This window comes from Vidua chalybeata, chromosome 6, assembly GCF_026979565.1.
Source record: "Vidua chalybeata isolate OUT-0048 chromosome 6, bVidCha1 merged haplotype, whole genome shotgun sequence".
NCBI lineage: Eukaryota > Metazoa > Chordata > Aves > Passeriformes > Viduidae > Vidua > Vidua chalybeata.
Genome location: NC_071535.1, coordinates 39,391,954 through 39,407,720, shown reverse-complemented (window position 1 = coordinate 39,407,720; position 15,767 = coordinate 39,391,954). Strand labels below are relative to the sequence as shown.

Here is a 15,767-nt window from a genome sequence, read left to right as displayed (position 1 = left end):
AAAATTGATTCTACTGTCTAGCATAGCATGCATTTAATATATGCAAAACAAAAAAACATAAAGCAAAATAAAACACAAGGATCAAAGGAAGCAACAGAAACAACATCCAGAGAAAGGAAGAAATGACAATTCTACTCGTGTTTCCTCTATACCCACAATATCTGCTATTTGGAAGGAAAAAGGAATCAGTACTTTTTTCTTATTTTTGTGAATTACATCAAGCGCCAGTTTCATATTTTATTTTCATACAAACTTGTAGATAATTTCTAATATTTTAAAATACAATAGATTAAATACAATGCAGAAGGTTGCCTTCTGTGCCTGCAATATTCAAACACTGTATCTTTAAGGCTGACTGCTTATGCAATGAAGATTTGCTCATGGCGTGATGCATTATAGCAGCTCAGATTATTATTGATCACTTTTTCTGTCCCTTAATACAGGCTAACATTTGTTTTCTGCTTAGACAATTCAGACCACAAGAAACAAGAAGCTGAAAGATGTATCAACATCTTTCTTTAACAGACTATAGTTTTCCTAAGGATATTTAATTTCAGCGTGTTTTTACATAGATATATATATTGATACATGCTTGTGGGTTTGAGTGTAAATATATCTAAGTTTTTTTACCCACATCAAGCTATGCCCTGTCCTTACTGATACTCTGGGAAGAGGAAACACCTATATAGGCATGCTGCAGAAAGCTTCATGCTCAGTCTTCTCATAGATTTCCCTCATACCTGACTGTGCATAAATTTCAGGTTAATTCCTTCCAGTGTGACCTGAAGAAGACCTCCTTCACCGGTTTTCATATCCTGCACAGGGAACTCGCCACCCAACTCAGGGCCTGTGATGTTAATAAAGAAAAAAAAAATCCAAAACAAAAACAACAACAAACCAAAACAAAAATTCAGAGAGAGAGAGAGAGAGAGAGAGAGAGAGTACGCAGAAAGCAGTCAGCTGAGTCATAGTATGTGGAAGGGGAATATAAAATAGTAAAAACATAATTCCCATTGATGTGCATAGCAAAAGGATACTACTAAGAATAGTAGAGACCATTTCTGTGAGTACGTTCACTAGTGACAGCTTTCTGAGAACCACTAGAATTTTACAAATTGTAATAAATTTCATTCTGGTAACATGAAGTAACATCAATGTCACTTCACCCTGTATTTATTGTATGTCATATTTGAGTATTGTTTGTTTTCTTTAAATGCCATATGTAATTTCTACATAGGAAGACCCTGCAATTACATAATACCATAGAGAGCATAGTCTTAAGCACAGATACATAAGCAGCACAAAGGAGGCTTGTATTTGTGAGCTGCATTGCATGGTATTGTTTTAAGCAATTAAAATGTCAAAATATGATTAAAGTAATAATTTAATAGAGGTTATTAATAGGTGAATAATCTAGACATTTTCATCTAGTTTCTTTTGCATTATTCAGTTCAGCTAAAAAGTACGTTCTTAAAATTATTTTTGAAAAATTATCATTTTTTGCAGAACCACTGAGCTCTGGGGAATAGCTTTTAACACAATGCAAACATTTTTCAAACACATTTTTAATTCTACATTATTGCCCAATTCTTAAAATACCTTTCAAATACACTAATGCTAAAGACAACAATCTGCTTCTTGAACATGGATGCACAAAGTTACCCCAAGATTTCCAAGTAAAAGGAGATTATGTTCAAAGGAGTTATTAATAAAAAAAATTGCTGATTGCAGATTAAACAACAAATGTTCCCAACATTTAAAATCTTGTACCTGGTTTAATGCTTTGCTGCCTTGCTGCTGCTCGCTCCATACTGTCTTTTACACAGTAGTACAGTTCCCGACACTAACAGATACAAGAAGAGTAATGCAATGTTATTTCTCCAAATTACTAAGGGAGGGAAAAGAACAGCAAGATTTTAAGATTCTACAAAAAGAACAAGCCCCATGTGGTGCCCAAAGACCAAAAGCCTCTTCAAGTTCAAGTACAACTAATTCCTAGTCAGTATTTATATTTGTTTTACAAGATGATAGATAAACTATTTCATAGCATTTAACCACAAAAGCTAGTGAAGAGCTCATGCACTGGCACATTCTAACCAAGCCTATGCAGTTTCTTACTGTAGAAAAAGCATCAAAATTAATTCCTCCCTTTCTTTCAGCTTCCAGCAATCAATATTGCTAGTCATGCACAGAATATCTATCTTTTTGTTATTCATATTAATTTCCTTATGGCATATTCTTCTCTTAATGTTCCTTCAACTCTGAGATTAAGCCGTAATCTCAGAGCTAAATTTAAGAAAAATTTCTATCAATAGCCCAAGATACAGGACACAGAGATGGCTGAGCTACTCTATACTAGAAAGGAACAAATTTGATGGATGGACAAACTCAAAAGATTTGAGATCAATGGCTCAACATCCAAGTGGAAACCAGTGACAAGAGCTGTTCCTTGGTTATCAGTACTGGGTCCGATGCTGTTTAACACCTTTGTCAGTGACATGGACAGTGGGACTAATGGAATGTATCCCATGGCAGTGAGGGGTTGAAAGTAGGTGATTGTAAAGGTCCCCTCCAACCCAAGCCATTCTATGGTTCTAAGATAAAAAATCATACAATTAACTCCTAGGGCATAGTTTTATTTAGGTGTTGCCCATGAATCCTCTGTAATATTTTTACTATCTTCACAAGCCTGCAAGCTCACACAATATTTAGTAACACTGATGTTACTGATACTTCTTTTAACAAAAAAGCTACATGTCATTTCTTAAATTACTTTCTGGTGGACAACTGTCTCCAAGTAAATAAGAGGGCACAATGCCAGCTTCAGATGTCAGTGCTGCTAAACAGCATTGCAGTTCAGTAACCAGCACTGGAAAGAGAGTGCTACTTTTTGATTAAACATGGAATATGACATGCAAAGGATTTGTTTTTTTCTGTGCAGTTATCCCTGCAGTATTGTGTCTATTAAACAAGATACAAACCTTCTTTGTGTAGAACTTGTTCAATTGTGTCTCCTGGCCATTCCTGCGCCAGAGGCAAAGCACTTTTGTTTTGGGACAGTAAGTCATGTTGATGAGTTTCTCATACCACCAACGTTCATACACAGTTCCAATGTTGCTTCTCAGCACAATACAATCATCACATACCTAGGAATACAAAATTTTATGTAAGATTTTTAATGCTTTTTCTCTTATTTCTTCTGCTAATGATTGCATTAGTATTATTCTTATCTCTACCTCCATGAAAAATATGTCTCCTGTTGTGTCTGTCCCAGCATGTACTACAAAAGTCTGCTTCTTGATGTGGCGGCTGCCACTGGGTCTCACAGGGAGTTCCCGTCCATTCTAGAAAAAAACCCACATGCAATCATCAATGAACTTTGAAAAAAAACCCATTAGGTGACACAAATGAAAGAAAGAAGAATTTTTAACAGTATTTAATGAGCTCATTGGAGACAATTTTGGACAAAGCTGTAAGCAAGATACTCTAGTAAGTTTAGTTTCAACAAGTGTGACTGGGAGAGTTATCACAGCATACAATATTCATGTGGTACTATACTCAGTATGGGAAAGTGAGGTTTCTGAGTTCTGGTATCATTGCAGTAAACTGGTCTGATTTTTCCCAATTAATTATAAGATAATTTTGCGTCTTTTCTGTGCAGAAAAGTAAGTTCCAAAGACAGAAATTACCTTTAAAAGAGCTTAGCTTGTGTCTATCCTGATGATGGTTGTGTTAAAAACAGGCTAGATTTACTAACTGAAGCTTTAGCCTATATTCTTATTGATCATTAGAGGACATCAGGTTTATTTTCTATGAATACTGGGAACAGTTTTGTACAGAAACTGATTGCTATAAGTCTTAGAGTGGCCTGGAAACTGATAGAAAATGAAACACTTCTTACAGTCATAGTAATCATAAAGGTTCCTGCCAACAAAAGTTATTAAGAAAACATTGATGTTGCAGAGAACTGTGGTATATAAGTGTCATGTTTATACATATTTGTATTGCAGCTCTGATAACTGTGTAACTATTAAAACATTATAAACAGGGTCATATAGTCACAGTCTTTATTCTGTACTTGTGAAGAGCAGCATTTAAGAATTCAATGAATTCAATATTTTTAATATTTTTAAATTAGTGTTGCAGAGAATATACATAAGATTTTTCAGGCAATTTATTTCCTCCACTGTAGATCCCAGAGGTATATCACTCATCACTCTTTTACTTACCAGATTGGCAAGTTTGTCTAGAATATCATTTATTTGCTGGCTGTGCACCAATCCAATATGTGATTTTCCCATTAGACGACGCACCTTTTTCCTAATATCATTCTTGTTCACCTAGAAAGCAGATATACAGACAGTTGCATACTCTTCTCTATTCACAGGAAGCAACTCCAATCTCCCAGACATATCTTGGTTTCCATCGCTAAGAAGTAAAACAATTTATGCTAATTCACTCATGCAAGGGCCTCTTTAATCAGCAGTACAGGACCACATTGCACATATCCCACTTTTTCCAGCTACTGTGCAAGTGATGCTGCGCACAACAAGATTTCCTGCCTGCCCATGTGCACAAGATGCAGTTCCACTACCCACCACTTCCAACTACTGACACTAGAAGCCTCAGTTCTCCAGGTTATCACTTCTGAGTCTCACTGGCCAGACCAGCTCCTCCATATCTTCTTCTGCACAGATTCAAGTTACACAGCTGTGGAGCCCTCAACACAACACGGTATCTTTCAGAGTTCTCATTCTTTCACCGTGTGTTTCCTGGTCACTAGGCTGTGGCTCTAACAAACACTCCCAGAGAGCCTTCAAACAGCAAAAAGTTCTTCCTGAAGATGGGCTGCAGGCAAGCTCAGAAGCAAAATATTTCTGCCTCAGCTGCCATTTCAAAAGGCTACTATGAATGCCAGCCATTGATAGTAAAGGCTTCAAAGACAGGACACTCATGTTTGAGTGCTGATTTCAAGCTGGATCAAACACTGGTTTTTAATACATTTGCATTATAACCTTAATGTTGGAGAGTATATAAAACAAACTCAATCTGCTTCCCTCCTTTGACAAGAATTCTTTGTGCATGAAAGAAGCATTGCATTTTACTTTTCAATATATTTTAAAATTAAAACCTACTAGGCTCTGCTATGCAAAACAAGAAAATAAATTAAAGTACCAAAGTGTTGGGTTTGCAGGATTATGCTTCCCTTGATAGCTCTAATAAATTCATCTTTCTATTAACAGAAAGCCTTCCAACTTTGCAGTTTCTACTAGAAACTGCCCTTATTGTCCACAGTTCTGAGTTTCATAAACAGAGATGTATGTTTTCAAGACAACACAAACAAAATATACTGCTTATATCTGAGTAGCAATCTACTAAAAAGAACAAGAAGTCACCTTAATCATAAGCATATAAGCAATCATATTATGCAGCAGTGTAGCCAACAAGCGATCCTCATCATCCTCCAAACGCTTTCGATCATGTTCTCCCAGGGAAAGATACCTGCAAGAAGAGCTACATCTGAAGCAGACTCACAGGCATTCTTCACTCACTTCACTAAAGCACTGGCAGAGGACACAGCACTGTTTGCAAAGTGTATAGCAAATAAAACCTCTAAAAACACTAAGTCAAATGGGCATTTTCCAGTACAACACTGTCATCGGTAATTTCACGTTTCCTTTAATTATTAACTAGTTGAAGCAAATAACATCTGTTCAGTGGGAAATTTGTTAGTGGTCTGCAGGGCTTATCCACTTCCTGGTCTCTGCAGTCACAGCTCTGTGACAATTACAATTGTCAGAAGAGAAATATATAACTCAGCACAAGAGCTATCCCGCACTAGAGCTTAAATACAGCTGCAAGGCAGAAGAAAGCTGATGAAGGAAGTGCACCAGGCACTCTCTTTTTCCAGTAAGGTAGGCAGTTTCGGGAATAATGGTTTTGAAAGTAGCACCCCAAACTAGTTCTTATTTTGGCTACCAGATTTCATGTTCCATGATAGCATGGATGGAGGCAGTAGAGCTGCAGGTGGTAGACAAGAGCACAGAATGATCAGCTGTTAACAGAGCTTGGGGGAGGAAGAGGAAGTTAGTCAAGACTGACATTTTAGAAGCAGTCAAGCCTTAGGCAACCACACAGATATTTCTAGAGAGTGGTTTCCTCATGGGTTTTTTGTTTGTTTTAACTACAAGCTGTGAAAATACCTTTAAGTTACTTTGCATTTTAAGAAGGCTCAAAATGCCATTTCTGGAACTATTTAATTCTTTCACTGTATGTCAACACACTATTATTCCAGAATACAGCCATTCTGCCACAGAAATCTCTTGCTTTACTAATGAGCTAGTCTATTCCATCCATTCAATTGTTCTTATGCTTACATTACCCATTTCTCTGGAAATATCTCACCACAAGAGGTAAAATATATATATGTCATAACTAAGGACAAGTATTTCAGTATCAGGAGTTACTGACCAGCAGAGAGAGAAAAGGCTCCCTTTGGAACAGTCAGGTAGAGTAGCAAGATTTACAAAGTGACAATAGCATGTTAAGCAGAATTAATTTTTTTTTTCACTACTATTTTTACTATTTCAGCTCCAGGTGAAACAATGAGGAGGAAAAAGGTCTACTAAAGAATTTACCTGTCAATCATCTCCTGAGGTCCCTGGTCCATCCCCATTCCTTCTCTCTCTAACATCACAGCATCCAAAAAAGCATCTTCCCAGAATTGCATCTGGTCCCACAAAGTTGAACGCTCTTTGCCTATGCAATGTATAAAAAAATTGAGCATTTATTCTGTTTACTCCAGTCAGATACTTCACGATTAATTCCTGCTCATTCCCACTCCTTGAAAATACCATAAGCCAACACACAATGGAAATATATTAAAAAAAAAAAAAAGGTTACTTGTAAACCACAAGCAATATCACAACTGAAGAAAAGTGTAAAAGAAAAGACAACACAAATGTCTCATTCTAATTAATGGCACAATATTTTTAATCCCTCACAGTAAAGCACCTCTCATTTCTATTCTTTAAGGAGTATAGCTTCTTCAATAAACTGTTAACACTGCCTGAAAGAGACAGGAATATCTCACACAGACACAGATCACAGCAAACACACAGAGAAGTGGAAAGATAAGATAATTACTCAGAGAGAAGGTTTCCATTGCAGCATCCTCTAACTGGTCCCAGACAGATCCTTTATCCCTACCTGCACCATTCCAAGCAGGTAGGAATGATAAATGGGAAGGATGAAAAACACAGGAAGAGAGAGCTTTTGATTAACAGCAAGTCCAGACAAAATACAAAAAAGCCAATGTACTCCTAATTCAAGGATACACTTGAAGCCCTTTAGTATTCTGAGTTTAGCCCTCTGTTCAGTGACTCAAGCTGAATGATCTTTTTTCAAGATAAGTGATATTTTATAGCTTTCCATACATAGCTAACTTCCTTCTCCCCTTCTTCAAACTGTTTAAAGAATTCATATTCAAGATGAGCAAGAGACTTGGACAGACTTAATTTTATGCAAACTACACCACTCACACTTACCCAATTTCCCCAGCAAAGCTTTGGCTTTACTCTGAGTGGTCTGATGTGCCTTCCTATTCTACCAGCATGGACAACAGTTAGAGGTTAAAAAGAGTGTCAGGGGAAGTGAAAATTCCTGTCTGTCCTAGACATGATTTAATCTGAACTTCAACCTGAAAGATTCCCTTCCTACAAGAAAAAGTACCTTACCCAAAAGTCCTTCATACAGATAGACACGCTGGTTCCCATCCTCTGGACCTCTCCCTGGAGTACTCCCTTTGCTATCCTTCACACTCTGCTTCAGGTTGTGAGACTTGGCCTGAAAATAATACAAGAGGTATTGGCAGTTTAACTCTGCACCCTGCAGGGTTCTCTCTTGTGCAACAGCACAGTTGCACAGACACAGTTTGCAAGCTATACTTCAAAAAAGCTTCTCCTGCAAACATTCACAAAACAATTGTTTTGTTCAAAGAGCAGCAGAATACACTTAAACATCCAGAGTCAACCAAAGAAAAATCAAAGAAAGACAAACAGAGAAATCAAAATACAGAGGAGGCACAGTGCTTCCTTGAAGGAAAACTGAGGCAAAACAAAAATACAAGCCCCACACTGAAGGAAAGAACCTCTTCTGTCAGCCCCCTTATGTCATACTAATGCATTCATAAAGGTGTGACATTAAGCAAATAATTACATCTCATCTAGCCTGAAGAGTGTAAGCTGGGATGATCAGCTAGCAGGAACTGTGACAACAAAGCTGGCCATTTATTTCTCTACCACCAGGTAAACTGTATTTGTATTAATCGCACATCATATACACCCATCATCTTTGTCCTAAATCTCTTGCAAGGTTTCTTAGAATTCTATTTAGTTTCTATTTAGTTCTACTCTATTTAGTTTAGTAGAAAAACACAGAAAAGTAAATGTTAAAAAATAGTCCAACTTCAGTAACTGAGAGGACACCCACTTGCAACTAAGGAAGCAGACGTGGTTAAATCATTTTCATGCTTTTTATAGAAATCTGCCACGAAACACAATGGTTTTGTTTGTTTCTTAACATTAGAAGTAGAAGCCCTGTAAAGGCTTTTACAATTTTATCAGGATTACAAAATAATTAACACAGTGAGACCAATCTTAAGGCACTGCAAGTTGTTTCCTTATTTTGCTGAGAGCTTGATTTAGCCAAACCAAGTGTATAATTATTTTCTTGGTAAAATGTATATTAGAGGTTATACACAATAATCAAGGACTTTACAAAATGAAGCACTCACAAATTATTTGGGTTTTACTGCATACAGATCTTCCAACTAGGCAAATATATTTGAAAATTATGATTACACTTTAAATAGGACTAAAGTAATACTTTAAAGAAACAGAACAGCTGCTAAAACTAAAATTGATCACTCCTTTACTCTATCAAGTAGCTTCTGCTAAGAAACAGGGAATTTTCCTTTTAGCTAAGGATGAACAATGCCCATCAAATGTCCATTTGGTTGAGAGAAATATTGAATTAATATTAAACATTACTAAAGTCTCTAAAGTGGTGCAAGATGTGATTCTACTTTCAAAAAAAAATTTATTGCACAGGAAATGAAGAAAGGTATGTGGATCCAGACAAAACTACATCTTTGACATTGTAATATTTTAAGTCATTGCTGATTAACCCTTAGAACTGAATCAGAGATCCTATTGTATACATGCACACGCACTGAAATATTACTGTACGAGATCTATTAACCAAAAAAAAAAAAAAAAAAAAAAACCAAGCAAAAAAAAAAAGGAAGTCTGCAATGCCCTTACAAAGATAGAGCTAGTAGCAGAGTTTGTCTCAATTTCACTGTCTGACACAGTGCCTCTGGATCCTGCTAAATTGCCACCATTTTCCACACTTGGGCCATCACCAGCATTGCTACTCAAGTCACTGTCTGCTCCCAATGTCTCTCCAGAACTGTTACTAACCTGTGGAGAAAAATAAAGCAATTAATTACCTTCAACAGATAATACACCAGAGAATTTGCTCTTATTTTTAATACATCAAACAATCTGCCTTTTTTGCTCTCAGGTTACCTTTTTAAACTTCTATTTTTTATAGATGGTTTATACAAAACTAAGACATATTTATAGAATTGCTGCAATCCACCAGCTCTGTAAATACACCAATATGTAGGAATATGTAGCAGCAATGAGCACTATATATGAAGGCTGTAATCTGCTCATAAAGCAAGTACTATGTATGTTCTGTCAGACATACATGCTTGTTACCCACTCAGAGGCTCTGGAGAGAGAACTCACAGAGTACATGATGCATGTGTGACACCGTGCTGCCACACCATTTGAAATGTAGGCATGAAATGCCCTTCTCCACTTTAACAAGCAGTTAATCACATCCAGATTTCACTCTGGGCATATCCTACCACAGTGCTGACTTCAGAATCCTGGCTTGTACTTCGGACCATAACTGCTGGTCCTCCACTGGGAATAGAGTCAAAATCACTCTTCTGCAATCAAAACATAAAAAAGACAAGAAGAGTCACATTAGCTTTTACCATAAGGAGAGAATATCACTTCCCATTCTTCCTGGGCTCTTGAATCCCATGCCTTACGCTTCCTTAGTTTATTTAGCCAATCAAGTAGAAACTACTGTCTGAGTGTCAGAAAGGCCATGGTGTCCTGTAATTGAGTTTACAAAGACCAGTGCCCTAGAGAAAGGGGCAAAGAAATTTTACCAAATGAGCCTCTCAAGAATACTCAAACCCTAGAAGTCTTCCCATAATTAAGCAGTGAATAGAAGAATCCTGTCTTTTACCACATAAATAAAGCAAACATAGGAGCCACTGACCTGAGAACCTGAGGCCAAACTGAGGCCACTGTCTGCACTGATTTGGGATTTCTTCTCATCTGTTTCTGCCAAATCAAATTGTTTCACACTTTCTGGTCCTGAACAAAGGAAAGAGTAAATAATTACTGTACCAAGAAAAAAAAAGCATAGGAGAAAGCAGATGACAGACTGGAAGCATGAACAGTACCAAGAAAACAGATTTGCTTTCTCATTTCTTTGATTTTTAATGCATTTTTTATTATTCCTTGGTACTGAAAAAAAAAACAACAAGGCCAGCAGAACACATCTACTAATCTTCAAACGTTAGCTTGAATTTCAAATATTCTGAAGTCCAGGAGTGACTACAATTAAACAGTACCTTTCTTAGCAATTCAAGAGAGATAAGAGGACACACAACAGTCAAGTAGCTTCCAGTTACAATAACACATGCAGAGCAGTTGACATTCAACTCTAGGAAGCCACTTCCTTTAATTCTTGGTAATAAAAAAGAATACCAATTTACTTAAAAGTCAGAATCGTTTTTTGAACAGCTAAATTGCTCAAAGTCCTGGACTGAGTTTTTTTGGTTGCCCACTGCAACTATCTAGGCAAAAATCAGGCAACATGTGACAAGAAAATAAACAATGACAATTGGTGTTTCCAAGTAAGATTTTCAAAGACTAAACCTGTATGATGCTGTACTTCACAACATTCTCCAATTACATTAACAAATGGCTCTCCAGAGTTGGCAATCACATAGGTAGGAGAGAGAGGAAATCAGCAAGCTTTTAAGTCATGCATTCATTAACCCAGTGATCCAAAAAACAAAAAAGGGAAAGAAAGGATAAAGAACTTTATGTTCAGTTTCCCATGCACTTCTAGAATCATATCATCTATTGTCCTCGGATGGGATGGCAGAAGGAAAGGAGAATGATGGAGAGGTAGAGTCTGAAAAGAAATTTGGATAAGCACTGAATGAAGTAAATAACAATGCAAGAAAAGAGTATGTTATAGGCTGTACACATAATGTTAATATTCTCAGAAAGGGGAAGAGACTGAATGCAATACTTCTGCCATAGCCATATCTGCCAACTATTCAGTAACAGGAAGACATGATCAGCTGCTGGAATATTTGTATTATATACCCATGTCTACAGCCACTATCTCTAAACAAACAATGCCACTACCTATGTGACCAGCAATCACAACCACCTGGGAATTATGAATATGTTTGTATTATATGTAATATTAGAGAGGATAAGATAGTGAAAAGGAAAGAAAAAGGGAAGGGAGGAGAGAGAGAGAGAAGGATAATATACAAAGATTTGTGGGAGTGAGTTTGAGATGATATGTAAACTCATGAATAGCAAAGCCATAAGCGGGCTGTGCAGACCATACTAGCTTACTACTGAACCACCAATTCTTCCTGTGAAGTGTTTATAGGAAGTATTCTTCATTTGCTACAGTATTTTGCCTCTAGACCCAAATGCCTTAGTTGCTGTAAATCATCTCCTCAAAGACTCTAAGAAAGAGAAAGCATAAAAAGAATTTATGAAGAAAAATAACTAAAAATATCTTTTCTAAGAATTTGGAATATTATTTTCTACTGAAATACACATAGCTCACTTCTAGAGGTCTATATCTACTCATTTAAGTGGTCATCATTTCTAGTTCTGATACAGCCAAAAGTTTTATATTTCATTACTACATCAATAACATGAAATTTCAGCTGTGTGTTCTAAGCAATTTAGAAGTTTCCTGTCCCAACACATAATTCAGATATGTTTCTGACAGTTTGACTTTCAAAGGAATTGAAATTGACCGATGCAGTTCAGATATTTGAGGGCTGTAACTGAGTTTAAGGAGCACAACAGACACAACTACATTGTTGTCACAGTCAATTTACATGCACTTAAAAGCCTCCCTTTCCCTTCTTTATGGAGCCATATGTCTAATACACATAGAACACGAAAACCTCAATTTACTCCTCCCAGTGTAGGCATCCACCTGAAAGGCTCAGTTTGGGAGAGCATGTGTCCATGTGCTGTGTGTCTGTCTCACAGACTCCTACCTCAGCAGGTAGCGATTCACAACTGAAGTACAGTAAGCTGTACTACAGAGGTGCCCCACTCACCCCATTCCCTCTGAACCAACTCCACATGCTAATTTGTACTTAACAGAAGTATTTAACTGAGGTGCCTAAAAATCCAAACCTAGTCAGAATGTTAGGAATCTTCACTCATTCATCTCAGCTATTAATCCTTCCCAATTTTCAGTCTGTAAAATAGGTAGTGTCAGCTCTGCAAAGTACAAACTAAGCTTATGGTTAGGAAACACCTACCACAACATGGTTGTTATAAATTGGCTGTTGCCCTTATGTCACATGTCCCTATTTGCAACAGTGACAACCAAAAGAGCAAAGCTTGGTATTGCACTTGCAGAGTATACATATTCAATATTTTATTCATTATCATATTTCAACACATGTTCAGATTTGTGTAGATTTAGACTATTATTTAGACTCTGCAACAGCCTCAAACTATTTTACTCCTTCTTTACCAAGGCATATGAAAAACAAAATCAGGTTGATTCCTTATTATGAGGCTATTTTCTAGAAGCCATCACTAAATTCAACTATTCACATACACCTTCTCTCTCCCCCTCAGAAGTATTTCTTGTTGCAGACTGACTGCTCATGGTTGATGCCAGTTAACAAAATTCACCATCCCACAGCTTGAACAAACAGGAATTCTTGATTCCAGTAACATTTAATTAATCAATATATCCATGTCAACAACTTGTTAAACAAGTTTTAACTTTTAAGGAAGGAGATGGAGTATCTTAAAATTCTTCCATATTTATCTGATTGGTGAGGATGCAGAACACCTGCTTCCTCTTCGTTGAAGGCAACAATTGGGGGAGGAAAAAAGAAAGGAAAAAGAAAAAAAACAGAAGAGAAGACATTTGAACATAATTTCCTCAGGGCAAACAGATCTGTTTGGTCCTTTAATGGAAACTTTCTTGATAGATTTTTTTTCTTGCAAGTATAAAACCTGTGTGCCAGAGATGCAAGCTCACCCTGCACCTTGGGAGTTGGCAGTTATGGGGAGGCTGGAGGAGTCAGTTTCTACATTTTTTTAAATTTCCTTACTCGTTTTTTCCAAAGATTTTTGCTTTTTCACTTCCTGGTGCTTGTTCCACAATTCTACCCAAGATGCATTGAAAGCAGGAGAGAAAGAGAAAGAGTCAGCAGCTGGTCAGACAGGTGAAAATGGGGAAAAAAATTTCAAAGAAAAACCCCACCCCTTCACCTCAAAAAAATCAAAAACAACCCCCCCCCCAAAAAAAAAAAAAAAGAAGAAGAATTTTATGGCAACTACTGAGTGAAGGGTTAGTTAACACCAGTTTAAAAGAAATCTGTGTTAGGTATTGAGTACTGCATCATCTCTTAGTAACAGTATTCAAACATTAGAGATGACTTCATACAGTGGTGGTGGTGCACTCCCTGTTCCCTCCTCGGGCCACACTTTGACAGCAGTTAAACAACTAAGGAAAAACAACCTCTTATGAATAAATAATTAGTCACCTTTACTAAGAAGGGGATTTAAGACTGTCAGATATTTACCCCTCTAAAACATAGGCATCACAGTAGCTCTAATTAACAGAAACGTTTTAATGTCTCTAGTTTATATCACTTAAAGGAGAAAGACACAAAAACAGTGGCAGCAATTCCAAAAATATCAAACTGTAAGTTAACACAACATTTAACCAATATTATATCTTACATATTATCACAAAGTTTACAAGTTATTTTTGACCTAACAACATTCTCAATAAATGCCTAGCTCTGCCTATGAACCTGTCCTATATGTAAAGAGCTGAACTTCTCTGCATCCACTTGCTCCTATCAGAGTATAGAGAATGGAAAATGATGAAGAACTAAAATGAGCAGGATATCAGACATGCTTCACTCCAACTTCCAAAACTCAATGTCACAGCACTCAAGTGGACGAATTCTATAAGAGAATATACAATGCACAGACCAGCAAAACAGGCTGAAGTTCTCTTAAAACTGAATTTGAAACTTAGCCCTGGGACAAAACAGTGATGAGGCACTTGCACTTTTCTATCACTCACATTGTTAAACTCTCTGAAATGCAGTCACCTTTTCTGCTCAGAAACATCAGATCATTCCAGGTGCTGGCCCATTGGCCAAAGAAAATATTACAAGCTGACATGGTGAGCTGACTCTTAAGTGTTAGGCACTGTCCTCTCTCACTAGCATAATTAAAGCTGGGGATGCTACAAAGGAAGGTCCTCTTAGAAAAGTGTCAAAGGAAAGGAAAAATAAGTAAAATGTTCTTTTACTGCTCTTTAAGAAAACTTCCTGAACAAATTAAAGGTCACTTAAGTGTGTTAGAAACCCATTCCACACTGCAAATAGCAGAAATAAGAGCAAGACAAGCTCTAAATAAGTTCTATTGAGCAAAATGTCCACTGTAAAAAAGAAAATTAAAAGGATAGGTTACAACTGTGGAGGAAGGCTCCAAAGTATTATGAAAAACAAGGTAGGAAAAGCTAGAAAGACAGCTTCTAGCCGACCAGTTTCTAGATCTGCTTCATGATTGATGGATGTTCCTTCAATTTTCATAAATAGACAGATGGATAAGATAAAATTGCTGCGGGATCCAAACAGCATCCTACAGGCTTATCAAGCTGAGCATACACTGACAGAGATAGCAATCTCTAAGATGGACTGAATTTGTTTGTTAAAGGGCTTTGAAAACATCTGGCCTCTTCCATGCTCAGTCTATATGGCTTTACTTTAAAAATTACCAGTCTGAAAGCTACAACACCTGCCATTAACTTACTTTCAGTTGACTTGTCTGTTAATTTAGTGTAGAGTATATCCTAGCACATTAAAAACAGACTAGATTTTACTCTCAATTACTTAGTCAAAGAAGAAAAACAAAACTTCAAATAAACTCACAGGGCATAAGATACTACACCTATGGCTTTGTTACATGACCCTGAACTAAACAGGACAGCAGGTCTAAAAAGGACCTGATGGGGATGAAGTATGTAGCACAATCTTTTCTGTTTAAAAAAACAGCCAAAATAAAGTGATCTGATGGATTAAACAATTATTTGAAAACTAGTAATGGAAACTTCAGTAAGTATTCACATTTTCATTAACAGTTATGCAAAGTATGCAATAAACCTAACTTATCACTAACATAAAGGGGTAAATTAATTAACTATCAACTTAAAAGCCACCAGTGTCCTAACAAAAAGACCTACACTACAGGTGATGACCTACACTACAGGTGATAAACCCTGGAAGACAAGAACCCCAGAAGTAAGCAATTGACGAGTATCAGAAGCATCATTTTCACACTGAATTTTCCAGGTAGGAATTAGGTATC

The 15,767-nt window shown here is 36.8% G+C and overlaps 1 protein-coding gene across 5 annotated transcripts in view; it reads right to left on the bottom strand.

Annotated features, from left to right (window-relative positions):
* MADD (MAP kinase activating death domain) overlaps window positions 1-15,767 on the bottom strand; it is a 68,840-nt gene that overhangs the window by 12,535 nt on the left and 40,538 nt on the right. For 2 of the 5 annotated variants that reach the window (XM_053944397.1, XM_053944398.1), the window contains 11 exons: window positions 10,363-10,460; window positions 9,938-10,021; window positions 9,324-9,482; window positions 7,737-7,845; window positions 6,639-6,759; window positions 5,397-5,502; window positions 4,230-4,340; window positions 3,237-3,344; window positions 2,982-3,146; window positions 1,771-1,843; window positions 741-847 (listed from right to left, as the gene is read on the bottom strand). In XM_053944397.1, coding sequence (XP_053800372.1) covers window positions 741-847; window positions 1,771-1,843; window positions 2,982-3,146; window positions 3,237-3,344; window positions 4,230-4,340; window positions 5,397-5,502; window positions 6,639-6,759; window positions 7,737-7,845; window positions 9,324-9,482; window positions 9,938-10,021; window positions 10,363-10,460 — 1,241 coding nt within the window. Of the gene's footprint in view, window positions 1-740; window positions 848-1,770; window positions 1,844-2,981; window positions 3,147-3,236; window positions 3,345-4,229; window positions 4,341-5,396; window positions 5,503-6,638; window positions 6,760-7,146; window positions 7,210-7,736; window positions 7,846-9,323; window positions 9,483-9,937; window positions 10,022-10,362; window positions 10,461-13,492; window positions 13,547-15,767 lie in introns of all 5 variants that reach the window. The other 3 variants (XM_053944395.1, XM_053944396.1, XM_053944399.1) reach the window with 3 other exon arrangements.